Source organism: Mesoplodon densirostris, chromosome 3 (genome assembly GCF_025265405.1).
Source record: "Mesoplodon densirostris isolate mMesDen1 chromosome 3, mMesDen1 primary haplotype, whole genome shotgun sequence".
Taxonomy (NCBI): domain Eukaryota; kingdom Metazoa; phylum Chordata; class Mammalia; order Artiodactyla; family Ziphiidae; genus Mesoplodon; species Mesoplodon densirostris.
In genome coordinates, this window is record NC_082663.1 from 50,608,050 (window position 1) to 50,634,862 (window position 26,813).

General features: G+C 34.8%; 1 protein-coding gene across 2 annotated transcripts in view; it reads left to right on the plus strand.

Annotated features, from left to right (window-relative positions):
• IPO11 (importin 11) overlaps positions 1-26,813 on the plus strand; it is a 205,747-nt gene that overhangs the window by 71,380 nt on the left and 107,554 nt on the right. For both annotated transcript variants that reach the window (XM_060092933.1, XM_060092931.1), the window contains exons 17-21: positions 6,251-6,284; positions 6,496-6,536; positions 7,825-7,941; positions 13,339-13,452; positions 21,478-21,593. In XM_060092933.1, coding sequence (XP_059948916.1) covers positions 6,251-6,284; positions 6,496-6,536; positions 7,825-7,941; positions 13,339-13,452; positions 21,478-21,593 — 422 coding nt within the window. The remainder of the gene's footprint in view (positions 1-6,250; positions 6,285-6,495; positions 6,537-7,824; positions 7,942-13,338; positions 13,453-21,477; positions 21,594-26,813) is intronic.

Genomic DNA, 26,813 nt, shown 5'->3' on the forward strand with positions numbered 1-26,813 from the left:
TGTGTAGTGACTATCCAAGATGACAAAAACATTAATATCGGAATATACTTTGAGGAAATGCTGCTGTAGATACAGCTTTTGCCCTTTTCCTGTACGTCTTCTGGTGGCTGCATCTCATTTTTACACTTTTACAGTTTTGTCCTGCCACAATTATTTTCTTATAACTTCTTAAGAAGACAGTGTTTTGTAAGACACTAAGTTCATGGTGCATACATTGTCTCCTCCCCCCCACTTTTTTAAGTACATTTAAGATCAATAGTATATAAGATATACTATTCTAATTTCAACCTGTGAGAAATGCTGGCTAATGAAATGTGGGAAGCTACCTTATACATACAGACATACACAACAATGTACAAACATTCAGACATACATGTACAAACATACTTGAGGGCATTTGTATGTATATACACATACACACACACACGAAGTATATAGATTCTGATGAATCTAAATCTTCTTTGGCTTTCAGAGTCTATGTTCTCTTGCTTGATTGCTGCTGTTATGGAGTTGGGATACATTTAACTAGTTGTCTGTGTGGCTTCCTAGTCTTATAGCCGTGTTATTACAAGGCTTGCTGTGGCAGAATAGAAATAGTGCAGCAACTGGAGAAAGCAACTTCTCCAGTTGGTATAGGACTCTATAAATTTTTTTTTTTGAGCAGAGGAAGGTTTATTGCAGGGCCAAACAAGGAGAACAGGTGACTTGTGCTCAAAAACCCCTAACTCAGGACTCTATAAAATTTTATAATATCAGAAGCTACTGTGTAGAGTAAATATCTCTGATAGTTGCATGATAGTGTTTGATCTGGAGGAATATAATGCAAATTGAGTGAAATTTTTTTGGTTTATTTGAAATAGTGTTATAACTTTTCATCAGTATTTAGCAATTAAAACTTGATCTAGGCATAATGGACAAGCATTTATAATATTGCAGTATTTGGAAACTTTTTTTGTAATAAATGTTGGGAATTCTGATTAGGTTTAAGATAATGCTACTTTGAAAATTTTAACTTCTAAGCTTCTTTTTTTTAAAATTAATTACTTAATTTATTTTTGGCTGCATTGGGTCTTCGTTGCTTCCTGCAGGGTTTTTCTAGTTGTGGTGAATGGGGGCTACTCTTCACTGCGATGCACAGACTTTTCATTGTGGTGGCTTCTCTTGTTGCAGAGCATGGGCTCTAGGCGCTTGGTCTTCAGTAGTTGTGGCATGCGGGCTCAGTAGTTGTGGTGCGCGGGCTTTAAATTTTTTACTTTTTAAAAGTTGAGAATTACATCAAGGAAAGAGAAAAATTCAGTGGCTAACATAACAGGTACCTGGTTTTCCATATTTCCATTGTAATAATTTTCCATTTTTCCATATATTACAAATATTTAAGAAATAAAACATTACAAATGCAGTGGAATCTCTATATCTTTCTTTTTTTCCCTATATCTTTCTTTGCTCATTCTGTTGTCTTTTTGTTGAGCAGAGGTTTTTTTTTTTTTTAAATAAATTTATTTATTTATTTTATTTTTGGCTGCATTGGGTCTTCGTTGCTGCACACGGGCTTTCTCTAGTTGCGGTGAGCGGGGTCTGCTCTTCATTGTGGTACGCGGGCTTCTCATTACGGTGGCTTCTCTTGCTGTGGAATATGGGCTCTAGGCACGTGGGCTCAGTAGTTGTGGCTCACAGGCTCTAGAGCACAGGCTCAGTAGTTGTGGCACACGGGCATAGTTGCTCTACGGCATGTGGGATCTTCCCGGACCAGGGCTCGAACCCATGTCCCCTGCATTGGCAGGCGGATTCTTAACCACTGCACCACCAGGGAAGTCCTGAGCAGAGGTTTTTAGTTTCAGTATAATCTGATTTATTGATTTCCTTTTTTTTATTTTATTCTTTTTTTTTTTTTTTTTTTTTTATTTTATTCTTTTTGCGGTATGCGGGCCTCTCACTGTTGTGGCCTCTCCCGTTGCGGAGCACAGGCTCCGGACGCGCAGGCCCAGCGGCCATGGCTCACGGGCCCAGCCGCTCTGCGGCATATGGGATCCTCCCAGACCGGGGCACGAACCCGTATCCCCTGCATCGGCAGGCGGACTCTCAACCACTGCGCCACCAGGGAGGCCCTATTTTATTCTTTTTGTTTCTTGTTCAATAAATCCATTTTCTTCACACGTGGTTCTTTATTCTATCTGGGATTTATTTTTCGACATGATATCAAGTAAGGTTCCATTTTTATTATTTTTTATAAGGACAACAGTGGTACAATGCTTTATTGAAAAATCCATTAAAAATATCTTCTGCATGCTTTCTTCCATCCCTCTTAGAACATGTTACTTAGTAGATGCAGTGCTTATGGCAAGTTTCATATTTGAGAATGTTGTTACCACAGTGTAAACAGAATGACTAAATTGTAGGTGAAAGGAACTTTCTTTTCCTAGGACCCGCAGAGGATTCTCTAACCAGGATATTTGATTTACATACTTGGTTTCTTTAGTGGTAAGGTTTCTGATCCAATAATAACCTTTCAATTTTGGAAATTATAAGTAATTAAAAATTTTTTTTGTTTTACTTAGGTTATTTATGCAGCCTTCAATAAAACAAGCAGGAAGGTACTTAAAAATTAACATCAGTGTACTGTTTCAGCCTTGTAAGAGTCAGTGTATAATGTAGACTCTGGTACAGCCAGAAGGTTTATAGTTTGGGGGCGGGGTGTGTGGGGGTTATTGTGTGTCAAGCAGAGGAAAGGCCATCTTCATGGGCAGGTTGGCTACCAGCATAGAAATAGAGAGTTTTTCAGATGGAAAGCCAGTTGATGGAGTTTAAGAAGGGACTTTGAGTGGCATGTACATGACTGTAGCAAACCCTGAATTCACTGTGGGAGGTGCAGCTGGGATCTGGGCAGAGGTATTTTTAACAAGGTACATTGAAATTCTCCTGTCTTTCCACTCTTCTGCCTTTTATGGGTCTCCCAGTTCTGTCACACTTTCTTACAGTTTTGAGTTTTCCCACTTGACCATCCTTTGTGTCTCAAAAAAACTGTTACAGGTTTTAAACTCTGTGTTAGTCTGTGTTTTCACAAAATGAATTCTGAATTCACTTATATTCAGCAAATACGTTGGGTAAGATGTGGAAAAAACCCGAACGAACTTTTGGGCCAACCCAGTAATTTCCGAAGGAAATATCAAAAATATGTGTTTGAGACATCAAGATATTAGGCCACTCTAAAACTAGGAAGAAAGGAAACTTTAATCTAGTAACTTTCTTATAGTCCATTTTGGCTTTGTAATGATATGTCTGGTATACCTATTATATGAAAATGAGCTTTAGGATATTTTTCTTAAAAGGAGATGAAAAAATGGAAGGTGCTTTTTATCCTTTTAGGAAAGTTATTTACATGTGTATTTCAGGAGAAAATATGTAATTCAGTGATCTTGACTGCATAATAGAGTAAAAATAGTACTATAATAGTACCAAGTAATAAAAGAGCCAGTGAGTAGGATAATATTATTCATATTAGTATCTCTTTCCATGCCTAGCATGGAATCAGAAAATTAGAAAATGTTTATTGAAAGAGTTAAGAGATAAGGATAAAATATTATAAAATTATTATTCTGTTTCTTTTCAGCAAAGAAATAGAATCTATTTAATAATTATTCTCTCATGTTTGTCTTACTTACATTTTCCTCGTGGTCTTAAGTCCCTGAGACATTGCCATTTATTTCAGGTCCCAGCTCCATGCTCACTGCTCTAGTGTGTGGAATTCCCTTCACTGCTATGGGCAGGCTGTAGTAGTGGTCAAGCATTAGGCTGCTCCAAGTCTAGAACTCAAATCAACCATCCTGACAGTTATGCCAAGGCTCATTCTCATGCTGGACACCGAAGTGTCTGGTTACTCTTGCCTTTATGTAGCAGTCTTCTTTGGAAGTAGTGTTAACCTGTGATTTCTTGTTCATTTCTCTGCTTCTCTGGGATTCTTCCAATGATTCTGATGGCTTGATGGCACTTGTTTGCCCCAGTATGGAATTAGTTTGTTATCTTCTTAGAAGTTTTCTGATGTTTCAGCTGAAGGTGTAGGGTAGACTCAGGCTGAGTTACAGTCTGGATCTGGTTCTGGATACTTTGGCTTTCATTCTCCTTCAAAAATCTAGGTTTATTCTATGAGAAGTTATGTTTAGAGTCTGGTTAAGGGAAGATTTTTTTTGTTTTGTTTCATATTCTTGCATTTATTTATCAAGTATATATTGAATCGTGTCTTAGAAGTTGTGTTAGACGCTCTTCTGCCAATCTTCTGTCACAGTCCCCAACTCTTCATTCTGTAAATTGAGGTCCTGATTTTTTTCCCTGTTACTTGTGAATTGCTGCAAAGTTCATTGTCTCTATGCAGTAAGTGCTTCCTATTTCTTTTATAGCTCAGGAATAGCTAATTTTGTTCTTATTTGTGTTTGTCATATTTTAAATGCTCCACTCTTTTCGTAAACTGTGTGCTTTTTGTTTTCCCTTATGATCTGGCTTCCTAGTCTTGCAGTTAAGCTAGAGTGCATCATGATTAATTTCATCTTTTTCTCTGCACGCAGTACTGCACTGACTTCTTCCCTTTGTTAGGAGGGAAAACACAGCTAGTTTTCATTCAGATGTCTCTTTCCTGTACTTATTTGTGTAAATGTCATCGTTATGGGTTAAATGCATCTCTGGTCCTTTTGTGGAGGAAGATCTGACAGTTTGATTTCCTTTTGGGGGGTGCTTTCAAGTCCTGGTGTTTGTGAATTAAATTATTGCCACAGTGCCAGTTATATGCTTTACACTGTACTAAATGCTGACAATTTGAAGATGACTAGAAATAGTTCATGTCCTCAGGGAGATTATCCTGTTCTTAAGCTCTTCACATTAGCCATTTTTATTGATAATTATTTAATATCTGGGTGTTTTTTCCCCCCTGCTAGATTGTAAGCTTTTTGAGGACAAGGACTAGGTGTGTCTTACTCAGCTTTTTTCCCCACAGCACCCAACACAATGCCTGGGAGTTATAGCTCCTTGTTGAATATTTTTAATTGCATGAGTATGTCATCTTTTCATTAGGTCATTTCATAGTAGAACACTTGGCATAGTGCTTTGCATGTATTGGATAATCAGCACATTTGTTAAATCATTAAAAAATCTAGAAATATTCATATTACCTTTAGAAACAGTGAATAAAAAGAAAAGGCAGGTGAGAAAACAGCTGCACTCTAGGCTCTTAGAATCTGTGGATTTGGAACTAGAGTACTTAACATTTGATGAATATGCCTAATCAGTACCTCAAGACCTCAGAAGCTCCTATAAAATGATCAAAACTGTTTCTTTGTGAAAAATGGCTGCAAAGGAAAAACCAGTTGCTATTACAGGTGTGGGAAGCATAGCAGCATCTAAGAAAGTAATGGCTCTTAGCCAGGAAATAAAAGTTTTAGATACATTATTTTACAGAGCGGCATATAGCATTTAATCATGGCTTGAGTTCACGTTACTTGGTGTGGAAACTGAGTGTGGCAGCCCATGCCCATTTAGCTGGTCAAGTCACAGGTAAAACTCGAAAAGAAATAGGAAGATTATGCTGTCATGATATGATTTTCCCAGGTAACATGCTGATACACAAAGAAAGTGTGATTTGGCAAGGTCAAGAACTTGTACAAACCTTTCTGTATTTGGGAACTTCGGGATTTAGAAAATATCAGACTTTATCTTTTGGTTATTTCAGGGACTTCCTGTAATTGAGGTTACAAATGGGAATTTGTGTGCTTTTTCCTCCTCCCTCTTCTTCCTTCTCTTCTCCTCCCTCACTCTTCACTTACACATCCGCCAGCTTCTCCAAGTCCACCCTGTTTTCCTGCTTCTCTTCTCTGCTTCTCAACCTTCCCTTTCCCTCTGACACCATCTTCACACTCTTTTCTCTCAGTGCCACACTCTCCACAGTGTTATGGCAAATTCCTTTTCTTCCTGGAAGCACTCACTGGATTAAAGACTCCTTTAAGCAAATTATGGGAAACTGAGAAGGGTGGGAATCGACACTATTTTACTTTTTTTTTTTAGTCCTTGCTAAATAAGGAGAATGTCCTTTTATTGTTTTCTTTGTAGTCCTTGCTAAATAAGGAGAATGTCCTTTTATTTCTAGATATTAATGTACTCTGTGACTTTAAGTAGAGAAAGCGATTTGCAATAAATTTTTTGTCATTCATTATTAATGATGTTTAGTAATTCTAGAATAATTCATAATTCACAGTATACTTTCTTTTAGGTCCGTATCGAAACAGCTACCACTCTGAAGTTAAATATCCTTTAAAAACTTTTAAAACACTTCATTGCAAAGAATTTTAACAACACTTTAAAATTGTTACTTATTTTTAAAATTAATTTATGAGGTAGTTTAAAATGTAATTTTTGATTGGTTTGTTGTATTTGGTTTTTACATATATTTTATCCTGATAAATTTCATATGTTCTGAATTTCATATATTATCAGTATTCCTTAACTGCTCTTCACCTGTTGATGATTTTGAGTTTAGAACAGATCAGTTTCTACCGGTAAGAATATTTATTTATAGGTTTTATAACAATTTCTGCTTATATCTTTTAGAATGTTGTTATTTTATAGCTGAAATTATATATGTAGTATCAGTTATTTATTAAAGTTGCTTTGAAAAGTATATTAGATTTTTGGGAAGTGATTGATTTTATTGATAACTTTAATTTGAAATAGTGTACTTTTATTCTGCTTGTTTTTTGTTTAGTTACCTTGTCATCTATTTTGGAGTGGACTGCTGAGCTTTTTTTCCTCACAATTATAAAACATAGTAATTTCGTTTCATGTTTGTCTGTTACTTTTCATCCTTAGGTTATCCCCCTCTGTTGTCTGTGTATGTATGTCTATCCTACACTAGATTGCAAATTACTTGAAAAGCAGAATATCAAGTCTTACTCATTTCTTTTTTTCCTTCACTCAGTCTCAGCACCTAGTTTGGTGTTTTCACATAATTGGTACTCAGTGAGCACTTGTTAAATATGTCAGTAAGGTTGGGGCGTTAGTGTTTGTTGTTCTTGACAGGGCTAAACAAGAAGAAAACTTCATGATAAAATGTCTACCTATATTTCTTATGGGGTCATAGATGGGAAAACTTGTAGAGCAGAAATTTTTCTTTAATAAAAGAATCACTAGGTATTTTTGGATGAAAGAAATATGTTTTACCAATCTATATAAAAATGAACCAGATATGTGGAAGAACAAATGTTTATGTATCTGGCATCCTGTGATTTGTTAACTCCTACTATAATTTTCAAGATGTAGGAGTTAAAAGCCAGATACAGGATTTTTGTTTTCTATTTCCTAGTCAGAAATATTCTGTTGTTCTTAGAATTACAAGTATTTTCTACAAAAATTTATATCTCTGTGCAGCATATGTTAAGGGCCACATTAGACAGCTGGTATGTGATTGCAATAATGACATTCCTTTTGCTTTAATGAGTAGACTTTGCAGAACAATAGGCATATGTGGAAAACCAATGACAAAGTGCTGTTAAAAGTTGAGTTTAGCAGTATAAAATTTATACACAAAACGTTTAGATACAATTTTCCTCTGAAAACATTACTCAGTGTCTAGATGAATTAAATTCTAAAATGGACACATTTAATAGCAATAAAGAAAAAATCACTGCCCTAAATATTGGCACCTTGATCATTTTGAAGTTGTATAGGTAATGCTAAGGCTTTGTCTTGTATTGCTTTGATATTATGATTTAATTTTATTTCTTGTTTCTGTATGTAAACGTTTTTACATTTCTATTCCAAACTTCTATTTTTTCTTTTTACCTACAGTATTTGGAAACCATGTTCACACTACTCTTTCAGTTACTGCAGCAAGTTACAGAATGTGACACAAAGATGCATGTTTTACATGTCCTCTCTTGTGTGATTGAAAGAGTAAACATGCAGGTAATTTTGTTGTAAAGCATGAAAATAGATGTTAGAGGAGTAAGTAGAGTATATATAGAATTCATTAATATCTTTGCTTTATATATGTTGTTTAAGCGTTAAAACATTAAAATGATTCTCATAGGTTGTGATTTCAGTTATGTATCAAAATTGACATTTATGCTCGAGTTTTTATAAAATGACCTAAGAAAATTAAAATTAAAAAATAAAAACTTGGATCAGCAATGTAGCGGTGTTCATTAGAAAGCAAAATTATATATCTCTCAGTTTATATTTAATAATACTTCTTAAAATTTAGTGTGTTTGAGTGCATAGTCACAAGTGTCTGTCAGGAAATGCAAATATTCTCAGAAGTCTATTATTTGTACCTTAAAAATTGAGTGTGTTTTGCAGTCTAGTCCATGTTATATCCATGATTGGTTAAATATAAAAATGATATGTAAAGTTCTTAACAGTAGATTATTATTTAACTGTATTCAGCTTCCCTTATCACTCCTAATCTTTGTGAAAAATTGATAATCCAGGAATCACAGTATAATTATCCTGTAATTTCTTATATCCAAGTTTACCAGTGCATATTTTTATTTGAAAAGCGCTGAGTAAATCTGTGAGGTATTAGGGAAAGATAATACCTCGAGTCCACAGTCCTGAAGTCTGCTCCTGAATTCATTAGTGAATTCTGACACCTTGAACCTGTTTATTAATTCTAAAGCAGTTGATGAAAATTGCTATCAGTTATTGAGTAATGACAAGTTTCCAGCTCCTGTGCCAGATGATTTGCATTTACTTCTCACTTAATCCTCACAAAAACCTTTGGGTGGGAATTAGAATGTATTATCTCAAACAATTTGAGGCTTTAAGAAACTTAGCAGAGTTCAGACATCTGAGTGGCATTGACAGTATTCAAACTTAGCGTTATAGTATGTTAACAGCAGTTGCAGTTTTGAGTGACCGTTGATCATTTTGAGCAGATCTGAGTCCTGGTGTCTCAAAGTAGTAATATCTTACAGTTTTCTTAACACTTGGGATTCTTATTATATTAATTACATTATTTCATTTTGATATAGGTTTATAAACAACATTGAGAGAGTTTGGTCATTGAGACTGTTTTAAACTTATTTCAAGTTCCTGTCTCTGCTCTTTGTCTTGAGCAAGGTCTTTAACCTTCTGTCCCCATGTATAAAATGGTGAAGTTAAAGATAACTCACAAACACAAAAAATGATTTCATGAATACGAAATTATTACAGATGTTCTGTATGCTTTAGATCACCAACAATTGCAATAAGTTGTTTAAAAAATTGATTATATAAGCAAGATTTGGCAAATTTTTATAATTTTATTTAGATATCATCTGACTAATGGGAATTTCTTAAAGAAGATTTTTTTTTCTTCGTTTAGAAATGTATTTTCTTACCCCCATCTCTCCAAACCTTTAAACCTTTTCCCCCCATTACTCTTGCTTAGTAAATTTAAAAATGCTTTTGTTTCTATCCATACTCATCTTTCATAACACAAATAGCCTAAGCAGCTCAGGTGTCTATGTCATTAGTAAATAGCAATAAGATATAGTTATCCAGTAGTACTTTTTGTTTTCAGAATGTGGGTAGGAAAGGGTTACGAAAAATGTTTTTAGTAGATTCTTTAACGTTTTCCCGTGTTAACCTTTGAACAACACCATCATTTATATAGATCCTTCAGCTATCATTTATATATAAGTTTGATTTTTCTTTACTAGGTTGCAGACGTTTTGAGCCATCTTACAACAGTGCTTTCTGACACATAATAGTTTTTGAAGTTTTAGGGAACTTACCATTTTTATACCATAGCTTGCAATTATTTGAATATTATATTTCCTCTACTTTTAAAAAGCATAGTTGAAAACCTATAATTAAATTATTCTGGTGCAGGGATCCCATAAATACATAGTCAGGAAAAATGTGTTAATCATCAGGTGTAAGGTCAGGTAGATAGTCTTTGGACTTAAGCATTTCTAAAGGAAAAGAACAAAATTAAAAATTAAAGGGCCAGCGTGAAATATTAAATGTTCGGTTGAAAATGTTACCTAAAATGAGGTGTCATTAGAGACTTACTTTTTAAATTTCCCTGTGAATGGAACCTTTGTTAAAACATTTTTTAGGCTGTCACATATTTGATTTTCACATGTTTTTCTTTTTCTTTTTTTTTTTGAATTGTCTCAAAGTATTTTTCTCCCCTTTTTAAAAATTAATTTTTATTGGGGTATGGTTGCTTTACAATGTTGTGTTAGTTTCTTGCTATACAGCAAAGTGAATCAGTCATACGTATACATATATCCCCTCTTTTTTAGATTTCCTTCCCATTTAGGTCACCCCAGAGCACTGAGTAGAGTTCCCTGTGCTATACAGTAGGTTCTCATTAGTAATTGATTTTATACACAGTAGTGTATATATCACGTTTTTCTTAATGTGTTATGAATGAAAGTGGGTATCTCCCTATATAGAATGAACTAACTCATAAGAGTATAATTATAATGCTCATAGTAGGCACCCCCCCAGCCCCCCATTCTGTATTCTTTGGAGAAGTGCCAAAAGATGAGTGCTGTTTCATCACAATTGTTTAATGCTTGTGGTTCAGTTTCTATTATAGGGTTATTTAGCCCAATGTCTATAAAACATTCTTAATTCCACGTGTTTTTTAAATATTATGTAAATAACTGATAATTGGTCTACCAAAAAACTCATGTTATAATCATTTTCAGAATGTATATGCATAGTATTTTTTATTTCACATCATTTCATTGAAAAATTTTAAATATACAGATAAGTTGCAGTAAATCACTACCTATGTATTCTTCACCTAATTTCTTCATGACACTTCATCCAGTATATTAAACCTCTCCTTCTTAATCATAACCATGATTAGATTCAGAGGACTTAACATTGATGTTAATACTATTTTCTAATATCAAGTCCATATTCAGATTTCCTCAATTGCCCTAATAATGTATTTTTTAACCTCCTTCCTCCTGCCCTAAGGGAATGTGTTTGGCTTTCATGTCATCACTTTGTTTTCTAATCGCCAGCCCTTTTTTTTTTTAACATCTTTATTGGAGTATAATTGCTTTACAATGGTGTGTTAGTTTCTACTGTATAACAAAGTGAATCAGCTATACATATACATATATCCCCATATCTCCTCCCTCTTGCGTCTCCCTCCCACCCTCCCTATGCCACCCCTCCAGGTGGTCGCAAAGCACCGAGCTGATCTCCCTGTGCTATGCGACTGCTTCTCACTAGCTATCTGTTTTACACTTGGTAGTGTATATATGTCCATGCCACTCTCTCATGCCACTTCGTCCCAGCTTACCCTTCCCCCTCCCTGTGTCCTAAAGTCCATTCTCTACGTCTGCATCTTTATTCCTGCCCCTAGGTTCTTCAGAACCTTTTTTTTTTTAAGATTCTGTATATATGTGTTAGCATACAGCATTTGTTCTTCTCTTTCTGACTTACTTCAGTCTGTATGACAGACTCTAGTTCCATCCACCTCACTACAAATAACTCAGTTTCGTTTCTTTTTATGGCTGAGTAATATTCCATTGTATATATGTGCCACATCTTCTTTATCCATTCATCTGTCGATGGACACTTAGGTTACTTCCACGTCCTGGCTATTGTAAATAGTGCTGCAATGAACATTGTGGTACATGACTCTTTTTGAATTATGGTTTTCTCAGGGTATATGCCCAGTAGTGGGTCGTATGGTAGTTGCTAGTTGCTGGGTCGTATGGTAGTTCTATTTTTAGTGTTTTAAGGAACCTCCATACTGTTCTCCATAGTGGCTGTATCAATTTACATTCCCACCAACAGTGCAAGAGGGATCCCTTTTCTCCACACCCTCTCCAGCATTTATTGTTTGTAGATTTTTTGATGATCCGCCAACCCTTTTTTTGTCTTTTGCAACACTGAATCTGAGAGTGATTTTTGAAAGTGTCTTTGAAGCATTAATTTTAATTTAGAGCATCATATATTCTAATGAATAACTAGGACTGGGATATAAATATTTCATGACTTTCAAATGTAATTGGGTGCTTTGGTTTTATTACTTACCCTATCTATAATTCATGTAGCATATACTTCCTTTCTTACATGCCTTAGAAAGTATTCTCTCTAATTTGTTCAAAACAAAAGTTGGTTTATTTTCCTTATCAGTAGAACATGCTGTTATATGCTGTTTTTAGTTGAATATGAATGCATTAGGTATTCTGAAACCTGTGTTTTTATGTATTAATTGGTTTGCCTTTATAAATTAATTGGAGGGATCTTTGAGATACAGCACTTAGCAAAATTAAGTGCTCAGCAAGATTAAGTGCTCAATAAATATCTATTTTAATAGTATGATTGAGAATTTATATGTAAATAGTCCCTTAATATTTATTCAGTTTTATCTCACTGAAATATTTGGGCAAATATTTAACTTCTTATCTTTCTGTACCTCCTCCCCCGAACCCGGGGGGAAGAAATCCTACAGTTTTTTCTGGCTACCCTTTTAGTATATGATGTTCTATAAGCAGAACAAAGAAACTCTTACTCTTTTTGGGAGCAATTTTTAAATTTTATTCCATGGGATTGATAGATAGTACTCAAGCTGTGAAAGTCTAGTACTTCTTTTTATCACCAAGGGTACTCTCATCAGATCAGTTCCAAACACTGTGTGACCGTAAGCCTGAAGCTGGAGCACTGTGTCCATTTTCTGTGTGGATCCATTTTATTTTCCAAAAAGCTCAATGTCAAGCTGTGCTGTGCTTAAGGGCATATTTTTAAAACTGGTGAGCTTAATCCATAGTGGAGTTAACAGTTTTATCCTTTGAAAAGGAGTTTCTTCTCCTGTGTTTCTACCATACCTTGTGAACATCTTCACCTTGCATTTATTGTTTTTCATTGTAAGGATTTGTATGTCTACCTTTATATCCTCTTCTTTTTGGTGCCTAGTCTTCAGGGCCTGATACTTTGAAGACGCTGTTAGGTAATTGTTGAATGAATGAGTAAGTGCTAACTCTTTTTAAGACAGTATAATTTCCAATTAGATAAGCTGTTTTATTAAAAAGAACCAGGATGTAACAGCATTTTCTATTAAATTCTAAAGAAATAATTGGCCTCAGTATGTTGTTTTCTATTCCTAAATTTTATTTCATGCAATAAATTTGGTACTTGTTTAAAATTGTTAATATTTACCATGGAGCTTTGTGTCTCTATTTAATGTCTAATGTATCTTTAAAAGGATATGTGCTTAATACATTACATCTAGTAAATATTAAATATTTGCTGCCTGGGACCTATTAGGTCTGTCAGTGTTTCTTGAAGTAAGTCGCCTTCTTTACTAATATAATTCTTTTGCTTCCTCTACTCCTGTTGTGATAGATACGACCATACGTAGGGTGTTTGGTACAGTATTTGCCTCTTCTTTGGAAGCAGAGTGAAGAACACAATATGCTGAGATGTGCTATTCTGACAACACTTATTCATCTTGTTCAGGCAAGTTACTTCTCCACAGTTTCTTAGTTAAGTATTGTTTCTTCTTTAAAATTTTTTTGCTGTTTTCATGTGGTTTTTGTCAGTGATAGTAAAAGGTCTTACATTTGTCTTGTGTGATCTAAACAGTTTAAAAATACCTTTTATATGTTTACTATGAGCATTTTTTGACATAAAAATATTCTCTACTTTTAAAAGATGACTTCTTTCACTGGATGTAGTTTTCCCCAGTGATGGTCGACTCGTGATTTGTGCAGTCAGTCACTTGTTCTTTGCATGCAGCTTCCTTGGTATTCAGAACTCTTATGCATAAAGTTACTCTCCATTTTCACTCTCTTTCCTTGATTTAATATAAAAATTTTCCCTTTCACATATTGGGAAGGCAGAAAAGCAGGTGAATTGCTTTTGAGGGAAGGAATGAATTTGATTTTCAGTATCTTGCCTTTGTGGTATGGGGATGTGCAGCAGGAAGAGAGGACCCTAAAATTTCAGAGAGAGAGAGAGAGAGAGAGAGAGAGAGAGAGAGAGAGAGACAGAGAGAGAGAGAGAGAGATGGGACTGTAGTCCTCATTTGAACTGATACAGTGAATTATAGTCTGATGGTGAGAGTATGGTGAGGAAAGCACTTAATGCCAAGACTTAGAATATCTGGCTACCGGGATGCACAAGTGATTTTTACTGCCTTGCCCCAAAGTTTGATAGATTTTTTCCAATGGGGAGATCTCTTTTGAAATTAAGAATTACTACTATGAAATGTTCTAATAAGTTAAAAAAAATCTAATATTAGTTTTAAAAAAACCTTTCTCTTTTACCTTGGTACTTTTTTGAAACATAAATTCATTCTTTCACTAAATATTTATGGATGAGTTTTGCAGTTACAAATTCCTGAGGCAGTTTTAGATACTTGATTAGTGATACAAAAATTTTTTTAAAGCACTTTCTTTTTAATAAACGTCTGGCCTAGCATCTCTTCTTGTCTACCCTTTAATTCTTGTGATTATCCTGAACAATTATATCCCTTTTTTGGATGGGGATAGAAAGGCTAAGAGAAGGTTAACGAGTAGCCTGAGATTGCTCGTGTAAGTGTCAGAACAAAGAGTGATCGCCATATCTTTTGCCTTATATCCCTGCCAAATTTGTTTTTAGACTCAGTTTGAGATTTTTGTGAGGGAGGTGTGTCTCTTCAGGCAGTGTTACCTCAGGAAATCTTAGGAAGCCGTAGTAACTTGCATGGAATGTTTGGAGTACATAGGACCTTTTCCTTTAATCCTGACATTTAAGTACCTGTGTATTTGTATAGGCCAGGGATACAAGCCTCCGTCTAAGTAATCACCTGCCCTTCCTGGAGAAAGCATATAACATTTAATATTAAAATTGAGACTAGCTTCAAATAAGTTTTTCAGTCCTTTGAGAAGATTATACTAGGGTTATAGGTAAGTTTCCTTTCACGGAAAACAATGCATCTTTTGACTTTTATTTTTATTTATTTATTTATTGAAATATAGTTGGTGTACAAGCCACCCTTTGAATTTTAAAATTTAATAGGCAGATATTAGTGTAGGTATTTGTATGTTTTTGTTTTTGTTTTCATTTTTTAAATTCTGGGAACCCAGACTGATAGTCTCTGACTGAGGAGTGTAATAATGGATGAAAATAAACTTACTCGTCTGCAGTAGTTGGCCTCAGTGGAAGTAGGCATTCATTCATCGAATAAAGATTCTTTGAACAGTTGCAATATGCAGTACATGGTACTCGACACTGGGATGCAGAAATGAATAGGGCAAGCTCTTTGTGAATGTGGCTGTCTAGGGGAAGACTGAATAGCTAAGTGCTCTGTTAGCAATAAGAACATTATGCTGTGGGGCACTTGGTAGGTTACCCATCTTAGTCTTAAGGGTGAGGTGGGACATCAGGGAAGGCTTCCTTTGTAGGTGATACCCAAATAGTGTTGGTGTTAAATAGTGTTGAACAAGAGGTGTTAATGAGATACGGTGGTTCAGGGATGAGAGTGGTAAAGATATTTTAAACAAATTGACCAGCATATGTAAAGCCCCCTGGACATGTGAGAATGGGATACTTTTTTTTTTTTTTGAGTTTATATATTGATCGGTTTTGTATGTAGATAGGTTAAGGAGTCAGTTCTTGAAGACTTTTTATGAAAAGTAGCAGTATCTCCATTTCCTATTTGGTGGAGGAATCTACTTTCAACTCTTAGAGCCCTGTCTCTGGCTTTTTATCTCTCTAGCTCTAAGTAACATACTTACATTGTTCATTCTTGATTTAAACATTTTAGGCATTATCTCTTGACCACCCTGTTTAGAAGATGAAATTTTAATTCTTTCATTTCCCTCTGTATGACTCCTATTCCTCCCATCCTCCCAATATAGTTAGATTGTAATTTAAATTAGGTCATTATTTAGTGTTTTTATTTGTGTGACTATATAAAGTCTATTGAAGGTATATATCATTATGTTATGGTTAATTTTCTTTCTTGTACAACCATCCTCCTAATCTTCACTCCTATATAATAATTTTGTTTGCTTAGTTTATAAGTTTTCTATTACTGTGTAACAAATTACCACAAAAGTAGTGGCTTAAAACAACATCCAAAATAACTCATAGTTCTGTAGATCAGAGGTCCAGCACACCTTGTCTGTACTCTTTGATCAGGGTCTGACAGGCTGAAATTGAGGTGTCTGCCAGGCTAAGTTCTCCCCTGCAGACTTTGAGGAAGATTTGTCTTTATACTCAGTCCGCTTGTTGGCAGAATTCAATTCCTTGATCTGTAGGACTGAGGTCCCGGTTTACTTGCTGTCTGTCAGCTGGGGCATCTCTCAGCTCCTAGAGTCCAGCCACATTCCTTGATACACGGTCCCGGTCCCTTCCATCTTCAGCGTCAGCAGTGGGGAGATTCTTGGCTGTCAAATCCCCTCAGGCTTTGAATCTCTAACTTTCTTTTATGCAAGTAACCAAAGAAAACTCTCTTTTAAAGGGTTCATGTGGTTAGGTCAGGCTTACGTGTATAATTTTCCTATCATAAGGTCATTCAATTTGGGACCTTAATCACATCTGTAAAGTAATATCTAAATTAGCATTTGATTGAATAACTAGCGAATGGTGTGTGTACAACTGGGGTTAAGAATCATAGGTGGTCATCTTAGAATTCTGCCTGCTACATTTAGTTTTCTATGTAACTGAATCTATTCTCTCCACTTGTTATCTAAATATTCCCTCAGTGTGTTTACACACATCAGGTATTTTATTACTTTCATCATCTTGGAATCTGGAAGATTCTTACGTGCTTTAGTCTGGCCTGGCTTTACTCTGTTTGTTCACAGCTGTTATAACTGGATCCCCTTTCAGTGTCATCTAAAGGGTTCTTCTTGCCTGTCCTTTCTATAGGATGCCTGTTTTCTGTACCTGTCTTCTTCCTTGTTTTACTTCCTCTTTCTGATGGAGCCCATGAATGCCAGTGGCATTCTGCAAAAGGTACATGGGAGGTAAATTTTCTCCAGATTTTGCATGTGTGAAAATGTCTTACAGCTGTCACATTGACTAATAGTTTGGCTGAGTGTAAAATTCTAGATTATCCCTCAAAATTTTAGAGGCATTTTTCTTTTGTCTTCTAGCTTCTAGAGTTGCTTTTAGGAATCCTGAGCCATTTTAATTCTCGTTTCTTGAATGTTTCATCTCTCCTTTCCCTTTGGCAACTTGTATGATCTTCTCTGTGTTCCTGTTTTCAATTTCATGATGATGTGGGTGTATTTTTATTCCACTGTTCTGGACATGTGGTGGATATTGTAAACTGGAAACTCGTGTTCTTGGGTTCTAGATAAGTCTACCGTATTTTGTTGATTATTTCTGCACCTTCATGTTTTTCTTTTGTCTCTTTCTGAACTTCTTATTACTTAGATGATAGATGAATGAACCAGCCCTGTATTTTTCTTCATTTCTGCTTTTTCTTCTCTTTGTCCTTTTGCTCTACTTTCTGGGGTATTTCTTCAGCTTTATCATTCACCCTTTATATTGAGTTTTTCTTTCCTGCTATAATATTTTTAAGGTCTATGAGTCCTTTTTTTTTAAGTTAAAAAATTGTTTATTTTTATTGAAGTATAGTTGATTTACAATATCATATTAATTTCAGGTGTACAACATAGTTCAATATTTTTATAGATTACACTCCATTTAAAGTTACTACAAAGTAATGGCTGTATTTCTCTGTGCTGTGTAATATATCCTTGTTGATTATTTTATACATGTTTGTGTCTCTTCATCCCATATCCTATTTTTCCCCTCCCCCTTTGATGAGTTCTTTTTTGTATTGTTGAATAATCATTTTACAGCATTTCATTTTTTTTTTCATGAACACAATGTTTTCTTTTATTCTGACAAGGATATTAATGATGTATTCTTCTAAGCTTTCATCTCTATGTGTGGTCTCTGTTTCCTTCAAGTTGCTGTTTTCTATTTTATTGTTCTCTGTTTTTCGTATTAGATATTTTAATCATATATGTTGATCCTTGGTTGCCTGCTTTTCTTTTTTTTTTTTTCCCTTGTGAAAATTTGAAGCATGTACAAAAGAAGGAAGAACAGTATAATGAATCGTTAGGTAACCATCACCCAACTAAAAGAGCTATATCAACATTTTGTCTGTATAAATTTAAGAGTGGGCACTAAAAAGCTAATTGGAAGGGTTAAGTATGTATGCAAAGCTTGCTGATTGTGGATTTTTTTCTTTAGGATAATCTAGCTGGAGGTTTTTTTTTGTACGGGACAGATGTTTCGGTTCCGTGTTTTTCGGATCTTTCCTTAGTGAAAGATCCGTCAGTCTCCCGTCTGTTACGTTATATCTCCCTGTTTTATATAGTATCCTTAGTCTTGATTACCTGATATCTCCCTGTCCTTAGACGATTTGTTTTACTTAACCAGAAATTAAATGGCCAATTCTATACTGGGTTTAGGAGAGGGCCATTTGTTGACTGTTGCACTTGGATGAGATCTTGTCATCAGATGTCTTTTAAAATACCTTCTAGAGGTCCTGTTATTTTTAATACCTCCTCTTCAACTTCCCCTTCCCAAAATACCTTGAGCTATCAGTTCCTGAGTCTTTTGGAGTTTCTGTGATATAAATCAGGTGGTTTCTTGCCCTTTTTCACTCTTGGCTTTGAGCTTTCATTATCTGAGTCTGCTAAATCAGTCTTTCTTTCCCACTTCCAAAAATGAGTTGCTTTTATCTCTTCTTATTGCTGTCTTTGTACTTATGGTTTTAGGTCTTTAAAAGCACATCCTCATGTATCCTTTTAGTGGATCTTGGGAGAGCACAGTAGGAAATGCACGTGTTAAGTCTGTCAGCTTTATGCAGAAGTTAACAGTGATTTCTAGTACGGAGTTGTTTGGTATAGCTGCGACGTAGAGTCCTGAGCTTGGGTGTGGGGGTCTGGTTAGGAAGACATAAAGAACATCTCTTGAAGTTCAGAGGAAGGAATGTTATCCTTTGTATTTTAGAAAGGTAAGCAGTGAACCAGTGGGGACACTGGTTTGGAATGGGGTTAAACCAAGGTCAAGGAAATAGTTGGGAGGCTTTTCTGTTAACCATGAAAGAGATGATGACCTGAAGTAAAGCCATGGAAAGAAGGGGAAAAATTTGAAAAATATTAGAGAGATAGAATTAAGGATTGTTTAGATTTGGGGTGAGGAGGAGGAAGAACCAGGAGGTAGTTGTGATACAGTTTATCTCTAGATAGTGATTCATGTCACTTGAGTTAGGAAATGCAGGAAGAGGAACCATTTTTTTAGGAAGACAATGAGTTGGTTCACTGGTATACTTGAGAGTTTGAGATGCCTTCTGGGTGATGATGTCCTGTGTCATTTGGGGTATCTGGAGTTCAGAGGTTTTGGTTGTAGATAATAGATTTGGACGTTATCATCGTGTACATGGGACATGAGAGGAGAACCAAAGACAATAACCTGAGAAATAGCAATTTTTAGAGAGTGTTGTTCTTTTCTCCCCTCTTAACTTAAATTATAGATTCACAGGCAGTTGCAAAGATCATACAGAGAGCTTTTCTTATACCTTTCACCTAATTTTAAATTCCTCTTATGTTTTATATAATTATAGTACAATATGATTTCCCCCTTCAAGCATTTATGATACTTTTATTAATAACTGATGACTTTATTTTTGAGCTTTCATAGTATTGTAGACAACATCTTGTAGCTCTAACTGTAATTATTTCATAGTATTGTAGACAGTGTCTTACAGTTACAGTTGTGGATTGAAAGAATGTTCAAATAAATTTACTTAAAGCTGCATATTTGGGATTGGACACATTCTTCAAGCCACTAGATTACAAAGGTAAATTTCTTCAGGCTTTAACTGAGAGTCTTATGTATTTAGCAGTTGCTTACTTTAATTTTGCTAACGCTAGCATACTGTGCTCATTGGAATGTGCACTAAGTAAGTAGATTCTGACATTCCTAGGAAATATTAAGTCTACTTGATATTAAAAATGAACTTGACTAGTTTTTCATGTTTTTTCTTTTTTGTTGTTCTGTTAAGAATTGAACTATGGAGAGTGAAATTTAACTGATTTTAAGGCCCAATTTACTACTTTATGAAATGTGACATTTTTATAAATCTCTTCCTTTGGAAAAATCTTTAATAAAGTCTTTCAACTGATGCTTAGTTATAGAAAGGGCCAAACTTAACATATTTAAGGATAAACTTTATGTATTTCCACTGAAGTATCTATACCTCACTGATAAAAATTCATATATATACACACATATATATGTCATGAAAGGGGGAATACATATATATTTTGTTGCATTGTAATTATATGTCAACTATATTGACATCTGAATTATTTTCTAAGTGAGGAGGTGTTTGATAGTTTGGTTTCCTTTCTGTGTTTATCAGATTATAGAGATTATTATGAATTAAAAATTGACTTTCTATCCTTTTTGTTTCTTTCAAAGTGCTTAGATTTAGTGTGATTATACTGAGTCAACCTCCATAAGACAGTAATTAGTCAAAGTAGAATTTTAAATTAAAACCCCCTCTTCTTCCATCTCTGTATTCTTTTTTTTTTTTTTTTGCGGTACATGGGCCTCTCACTGTTGCGGCCTCTCCTATTGTGGAGCACAGGGTCCGGATGCACAGGCTCAGTGGCCATGGTTCACGGGCCTAGCCGCTCTGCGGCATGTGGTATCTTCCTGGACTGGGGCACGAACCCGTGTCCCCTGCATCGGCAGGTGGACTCTCAACCACAGCGCCACCTGGGAAGCCCCATCTTTGTATTCTTAATTCATTAAAAATATTAGCAGAAATTCTTCATTAAAAAACATGCACACATTAAAAAAAGACTCCTTTTACCTTCTTTCAACATCCTTTTCCAATGTCCATATTTAACTAGTGTCAACAGTTTTTTCTGTTTGCTCCCAAGAAACATTTTTATGCATGTATCTTCATATCAGATACATAGCTATTTAAAAAAATTGTTTGGCATATGGAATTGTTATACACATTCCTTTTTAATCCCAATTTGTCATTACTTTTGAGATTGTTTTCATTCCATGCCTAAGCCTTTTTCATGACTCCTCAGTATTCTAGAATATGAAGGTATTATAATTTAATTATCTTACTGATGAACATTTAGATTGGGTTCATTTTAGCTTATTTAGGTGAGATAATTTGTAGAATTTAATACATCATTGTTAACACCTCTTCAGTCGTCAGAGAAGGGAAAATAAATATTTGTATGAGAAATCTCTTAAAATGAACAGATGTGTGTAGCCTTGGTGTATATGGTTTTACTACCATTAGGCAATTGAATAATATTTTTTTCCAATTGTAAACAGAACTAATTTTGTTTTAGTAGTGCTTATAATTAGAACCATTCTTTTAAAATCTGATTGATTGATTTTTTATAAGTTGGTTTTAGGGCTTTTAAATACGATAGGTGATTTTTTGGTGGGAGGTGGGACCTTAGAGTATCTTATGTTAAGTTTTATTTATACTTCCCATAGGGATTAGGAGCAGACAGCAAGAACCTGTACCCTTTCCTGCTCCCAGTTATTCAACTGAGTACAGATGTTTCCCAGCCTCCACATGTTTATCTTCTGGAAGATGGTTTAGAATTATGGTAAGAGGAAAAACTTGATACCGTGGATCTTATTTATTTATTTTCCTGGCCTTCCCTACTCATGGCAATAAAGCAAAGGTCATGTAATAGGGCTTAAAAACTCAGCATTTAAAAACAAAAAACATAAAGTCAGTTTCCCTGAACTGGGTAACATAATACATAGCTCCAACTTTTCTTGGCAGCTGTCACTCAATGTAGGCTTATAATAGTCAGAGTTAGAGAGGAAGTTTCAGTAAGAACTCAGCTGAATTTCATCTTTTGGAATTTGGAATGTAAAATGGGGAATCTTGATCAAAACTAAAAATTGACATAAAACTTCCAGCGAGTTAAATGAGATGTTTTGGGGGATATTGAGTTATTTTCATCCTCTTACTACTTTACCCAGTAAGTACTGAGATAGAATACCTCAGCCCTAAATGTTAATGCTACTTAGTCTTGGCTTATTATTTTACTGAGTAAGTAGTACATAGTGTTTAGAGGTAAAAAACAAACAAACAAACCCTGTTTCTGTGGCATCTCAGAGCTGCAAACTGTGAAATGAATGAATTGGAGTTAAGTAAGTACAGACTGAGCATTGACTAGAAATCTTTTTTCTTCATCTTACTAATGGCAGCAGTTTTCTTCAGGGCCAATCTTTATTTAAGATGTAATTAGTAATATAGGAAAGGTTTTAAAGTTCTAATTAAAAACCTAGTATTGGAATTAAAAAAGCAAATCATAGAAAGTAACCACAGAAAAAATAAGCATTTGTGGTATCTCACTCCTTCCCTCCCTTCTTCCCTTCCTCCCTCCCTTCCTTCAGTTTTGCTTGGATGTCTAGGAATGAACAGTTTTTTGATTCTAAGAAATTGTCTTTGATGCAAATGGTAAAATTAATGATCTGTATCAGAATACTAGATGAACAATTTAAAAACATAACTAGGTAGATACTTATTAATTTGCAATTTGTGTTTCTCGTATTCTTTTCTAGGTTATGTTGTTTGAACTTAAGTGACTTAAATGATTTTAAGTTAGCATGTGTTGGAGCCTCTTATATTCATATATTTTTATTCATGCAGGATGGATTACTCTAGATCAGAGGTTGGCAAACTGTTTCCCTAAAGGAGCAGATGGTAATTATTTTAGGCTTCATGGGCTATGTACTTTCTGTCCCAACTCTTCAACTCTGTTGTTTCAGCACCAAAGCAGTCACAGACAATATATAAACAAATGGACATGGCTATGCTCCAATAAAACATCACTTACAGAAAAAGGGTATTGGTTTGGCCCATGAGCTATAGTTTGCCAACTTCTACTCTAGATTACAAGTTAAAACATTAATCTCTGGCACACAGATACTTTTCTGTAACCATATGTATATGATATCTATCATAAAGATTAAAAATATTAGTTATAATAAAGAGGCAGACTCATATACTTTTCAATATAATTACAGATTTAGTATATTAATGTGTTAATGAGAGGTATATAAATTTTTTAGGGATTATATGAACAGGTAATAGTAGAAGTGCATTGCTCTACTAATGGTAATTTTTTCCTAGCCTTTCGTTATATGTAAACAAAATTAAATCATTAGGATACATTTAAAAAATTTATCAAATTTATTAAAGCTAAGATTATTTAGAGAATCAGGGTACACACTTCTTAATATAATTTTCTTAACGGGTTAGAACTCGTATTTGGAAGCAGATGTAGGTGGCCAATCCCACGTATACCACTGCATTAGGTTTGTAATCATTTTCTGTGAGCCTTTCCTTCTGTAAAATGAGGAAAAAGAATTTCTACCTGATGTGGTTGTTGTGAGCATGAGATACTGTTTGTAAAGTGGTTAGCATATTGTGTATGATTTATAAAGTCTGAGAATTGGTGAGATAGCGTAGGAAGAAAAGGGCAGATAGAGAGCCTTGTGCTCAGGGCAGAATCCCGAAGAAAAAACATTCTGAGGTCACACGAGGAGCCATCAGAGATGATATAGGAGGAAAACCAAGCCAAGAGAGAATATTTCCTAAAAGAGGGAATGGTTAACTATGTCAGATGTTGCTGATTGTCCTTGTAAGAGTGTACAGAGAAGTGAATGGAGATGATAGGAGGGGTTTCAGTGGAGTAGTGAGAACAGAAGGAAGAATTGGAGTAGATAGAAGAATGAATTGGAGTTAAGTAAGTACAGACTGTGAGCATTGACAGCTTGTTTGAAAGTTTTTACTATGAAGAGGATGTTGAAATTGCATTAACAGTTGGCTAGTGTGGGAATGAAGATGTAGAGGTATGATGAGGCTCAAGAGAGTGAGATAATTGAAGGAGGCAAGAAGGGATGGGATTCAGCATAAGTGGAAGGAGTTTTTTTTTTTTTTTTTTTAAATAGCAGCAGGTGTATTTCGTCCATTTTAACTCGAGGCAGGAAGTTAGGTTTCTGTATTGTAGTAGAGTGAGATGGGAAGGTGTTCCATCTAATAGCTTCTGTTTTCTCAACAAAATATGAAGTATAGTCATCAATTGAGTGTCATGGGCTGGAATGGGAGTATTTATAAGATGAGAGAGGTTTGTGGGGACAAAGGTATAAAATAGTTATCTTGGGGAATGGAAATTTGAACCGATAGGGCTTACCAGTACCAGTTGATGTTTGTGGTCTTGTTTACAATGAAAAATTTTTCAGACTGATTATGTGATTTTTTTTTCATGACTTCTTTGACCCAACATTGTTTTATTTTTTTGCTGATATTAAAATATATGATTCAGGCCTGGATTTATTGCATTGTAAATATAACATACCACTTGTACAATTTTTTTAAACTTAATATGAATTTTAGTGACTTCTTATAGTATCTGTTTTTTGTAATATATTCACATAAATAGTAATGATAGTATCAAAGATGCAGACTTTCATATACATCTGTTCTTTTTAACTTGTAGATTGTTAGTTCACATTATTTTGCTTTTTCATCTTGACCCTGATGTATTAAAATATCCCATTCAGTTTTCTTCATGTGAGTGTCCCTTTTTATTTTTAGCATTTTTGATCTGTAAGTTAAAAAAAATATATTAACTGCACAAAATTTTGGTACTTCTGTATAGTGTTATAAGATTTAATAAATAAAATATATTTAAAATTTTTTATGAAGCATCATGTGATATAATGTATGTATGCAGTGATTAATTTTCCACCTTTTAATTCTTTTGCATTTAAATGTTATATTAATATTGTATGGTTTATTTTGTTTAGATTTGATTTAACTATATATGTTCATCTTTTACATTTTAGCTTTTTTATTTGAAATTTATGTTCTATACAGAGCAAATTTTTTAATTTTAACCTAACCAGAGGCTTTACTTCAAAAGAATTTTAATGGTCTTATATTTATTTGTTGAACTGATATATCTGTCTTTTTACTTTATGCTCTCTCTTTTCTACATTTTTTGCGGAAGGATAACATTAAATTGTACACTTCTCTAGTCAAAGATGTAGGTACATATAGCTTTGTCTAATTATTCATCAAAATAGTTAACTTTTCACTTTCCCTGATGGTAAAGAATTTAGTGCTTTGACTTTGCCTCACTCCCTCTCCTTTCTAAGTCTTTATTTGTTTAATCTGGAATTACAGACCATGTCATTTCATTTTTAAGTAGTTTAAGTTCTTCAAGATTTTTTCCTCTTTTGAATAGCATAGTTTATACTGTGGGAGCTAGCATAGGAAGTGAGAGTGACAATGACCTGAGTGGCCTTTTTACTAAGGTAATGACAGTAGAAGGGAAGGAACAAGCTTCAGATAGAATCTTAATCTGGACCTACTGAGTAAGAGAGTTTTTTTAAACATCTTTTGGCATTTAGAATATGACCTCCAATTTTTTTCTTGGTGAAACCAGGACTGGAGTGTAGTTTTTCTTTTGGCTTCATGGTTATTTTAAAGGTGAATAGGATAATGTTTTTTTTCACCTTTCCTGAAGTTTTATTCTTTAAAAATGAAATAAAATCCTGTTGCTGTTTTTTAAATTTATTTTTTATTGAAGTATAGTTGATTTACAATGTTGTGTTAATTTCTTCTATACACCAAAGTGACTCAGTTATACACGCATGTACATTCTTTTTTATATTCTTTTCCATTATGGTTTATCCCAGCATATTGAATATAGTTCCCTGTGCTGTATGGCAGCACCTTGTTGTTTATCCATTCTGTATGTAATAGTTTGTGTCTACTAACTCCAGACTCCCAGTCCATCCCTCCCCCACGCCCCTCCCCCTTGGCAACCATGAGCGTGTTCTCTGTGTCTCTGAGTCTGTTTCTGTTCACATATAGGTTCATTTGTGCCATATTTTAGATTTCACATATAAGTGATATCATATGGTATTCGTCTTTCTCTTTAAAATCCTGTTACTGTTGATCAAGTTAAGGTGTCAAAGACATCATTGCTTGTGCATGTTGGAAGTACTTCATTTTGGGGGTAGCTGGTTTTCCCTGTGTAATATCCTGCCCAGATTACCTGATTTGTCATTTAAAATTTGTGAAGTATTTCATAGACACAAAATAATATGAGGTCATGTTGTTTATAATTATTTATAACTTACATAAAATGAAAATCAATTTTTCATACTCTGGGTAAGAAATGCAACAATAAGAATGTCTGTGAAGCCCATGGTGTGGCATGTTTGTTGAATCTTCCTGCATCCATGCCAGGGATAACCCACTGTACTGATTTTTTTGTTTTCATTCCTTGGTTTTCTTTCTTGTGTGGTTTTTTTTTTTTTTTTTTTTTTTTTGCGGTACACGGGCCTCTCACTGTTGTGGCCTCTCCCGTTGCGGAGCACAGGCTCCGGACATGCAGGCTCAGCGGCCATGGCTCACGGGCCCAGCCGCTCCGCGGCATGTGGGATCTTCCCGGACTGGGGCAGGAACCCGTGTCCCCTGCATCGGCAGGCGGACTCTCAACCACTGCGCCACCTGGGAAGCCCCTTTCTTGTGTTTTAATGCTTTTAAAATCACATATGCATATGTATCTCTAAACAGTATATTTTAACTTCATATAAGTTGTATCATATGTGTTCTAACTTACTTTTTTTGCTTCCTGTTTGGAGATTCATCCATAGTGATGAGCTTAATGGTGTGACTGTTTACTCGTTTACTCGTTTGCCATTTTGTTTGTTGTTCAGATAATGCGACTCTGAACATTCTTGTGCATGACTCCTAGAGCAAATGTATAAGACCTTATGCCCTGTGCACATTTCTG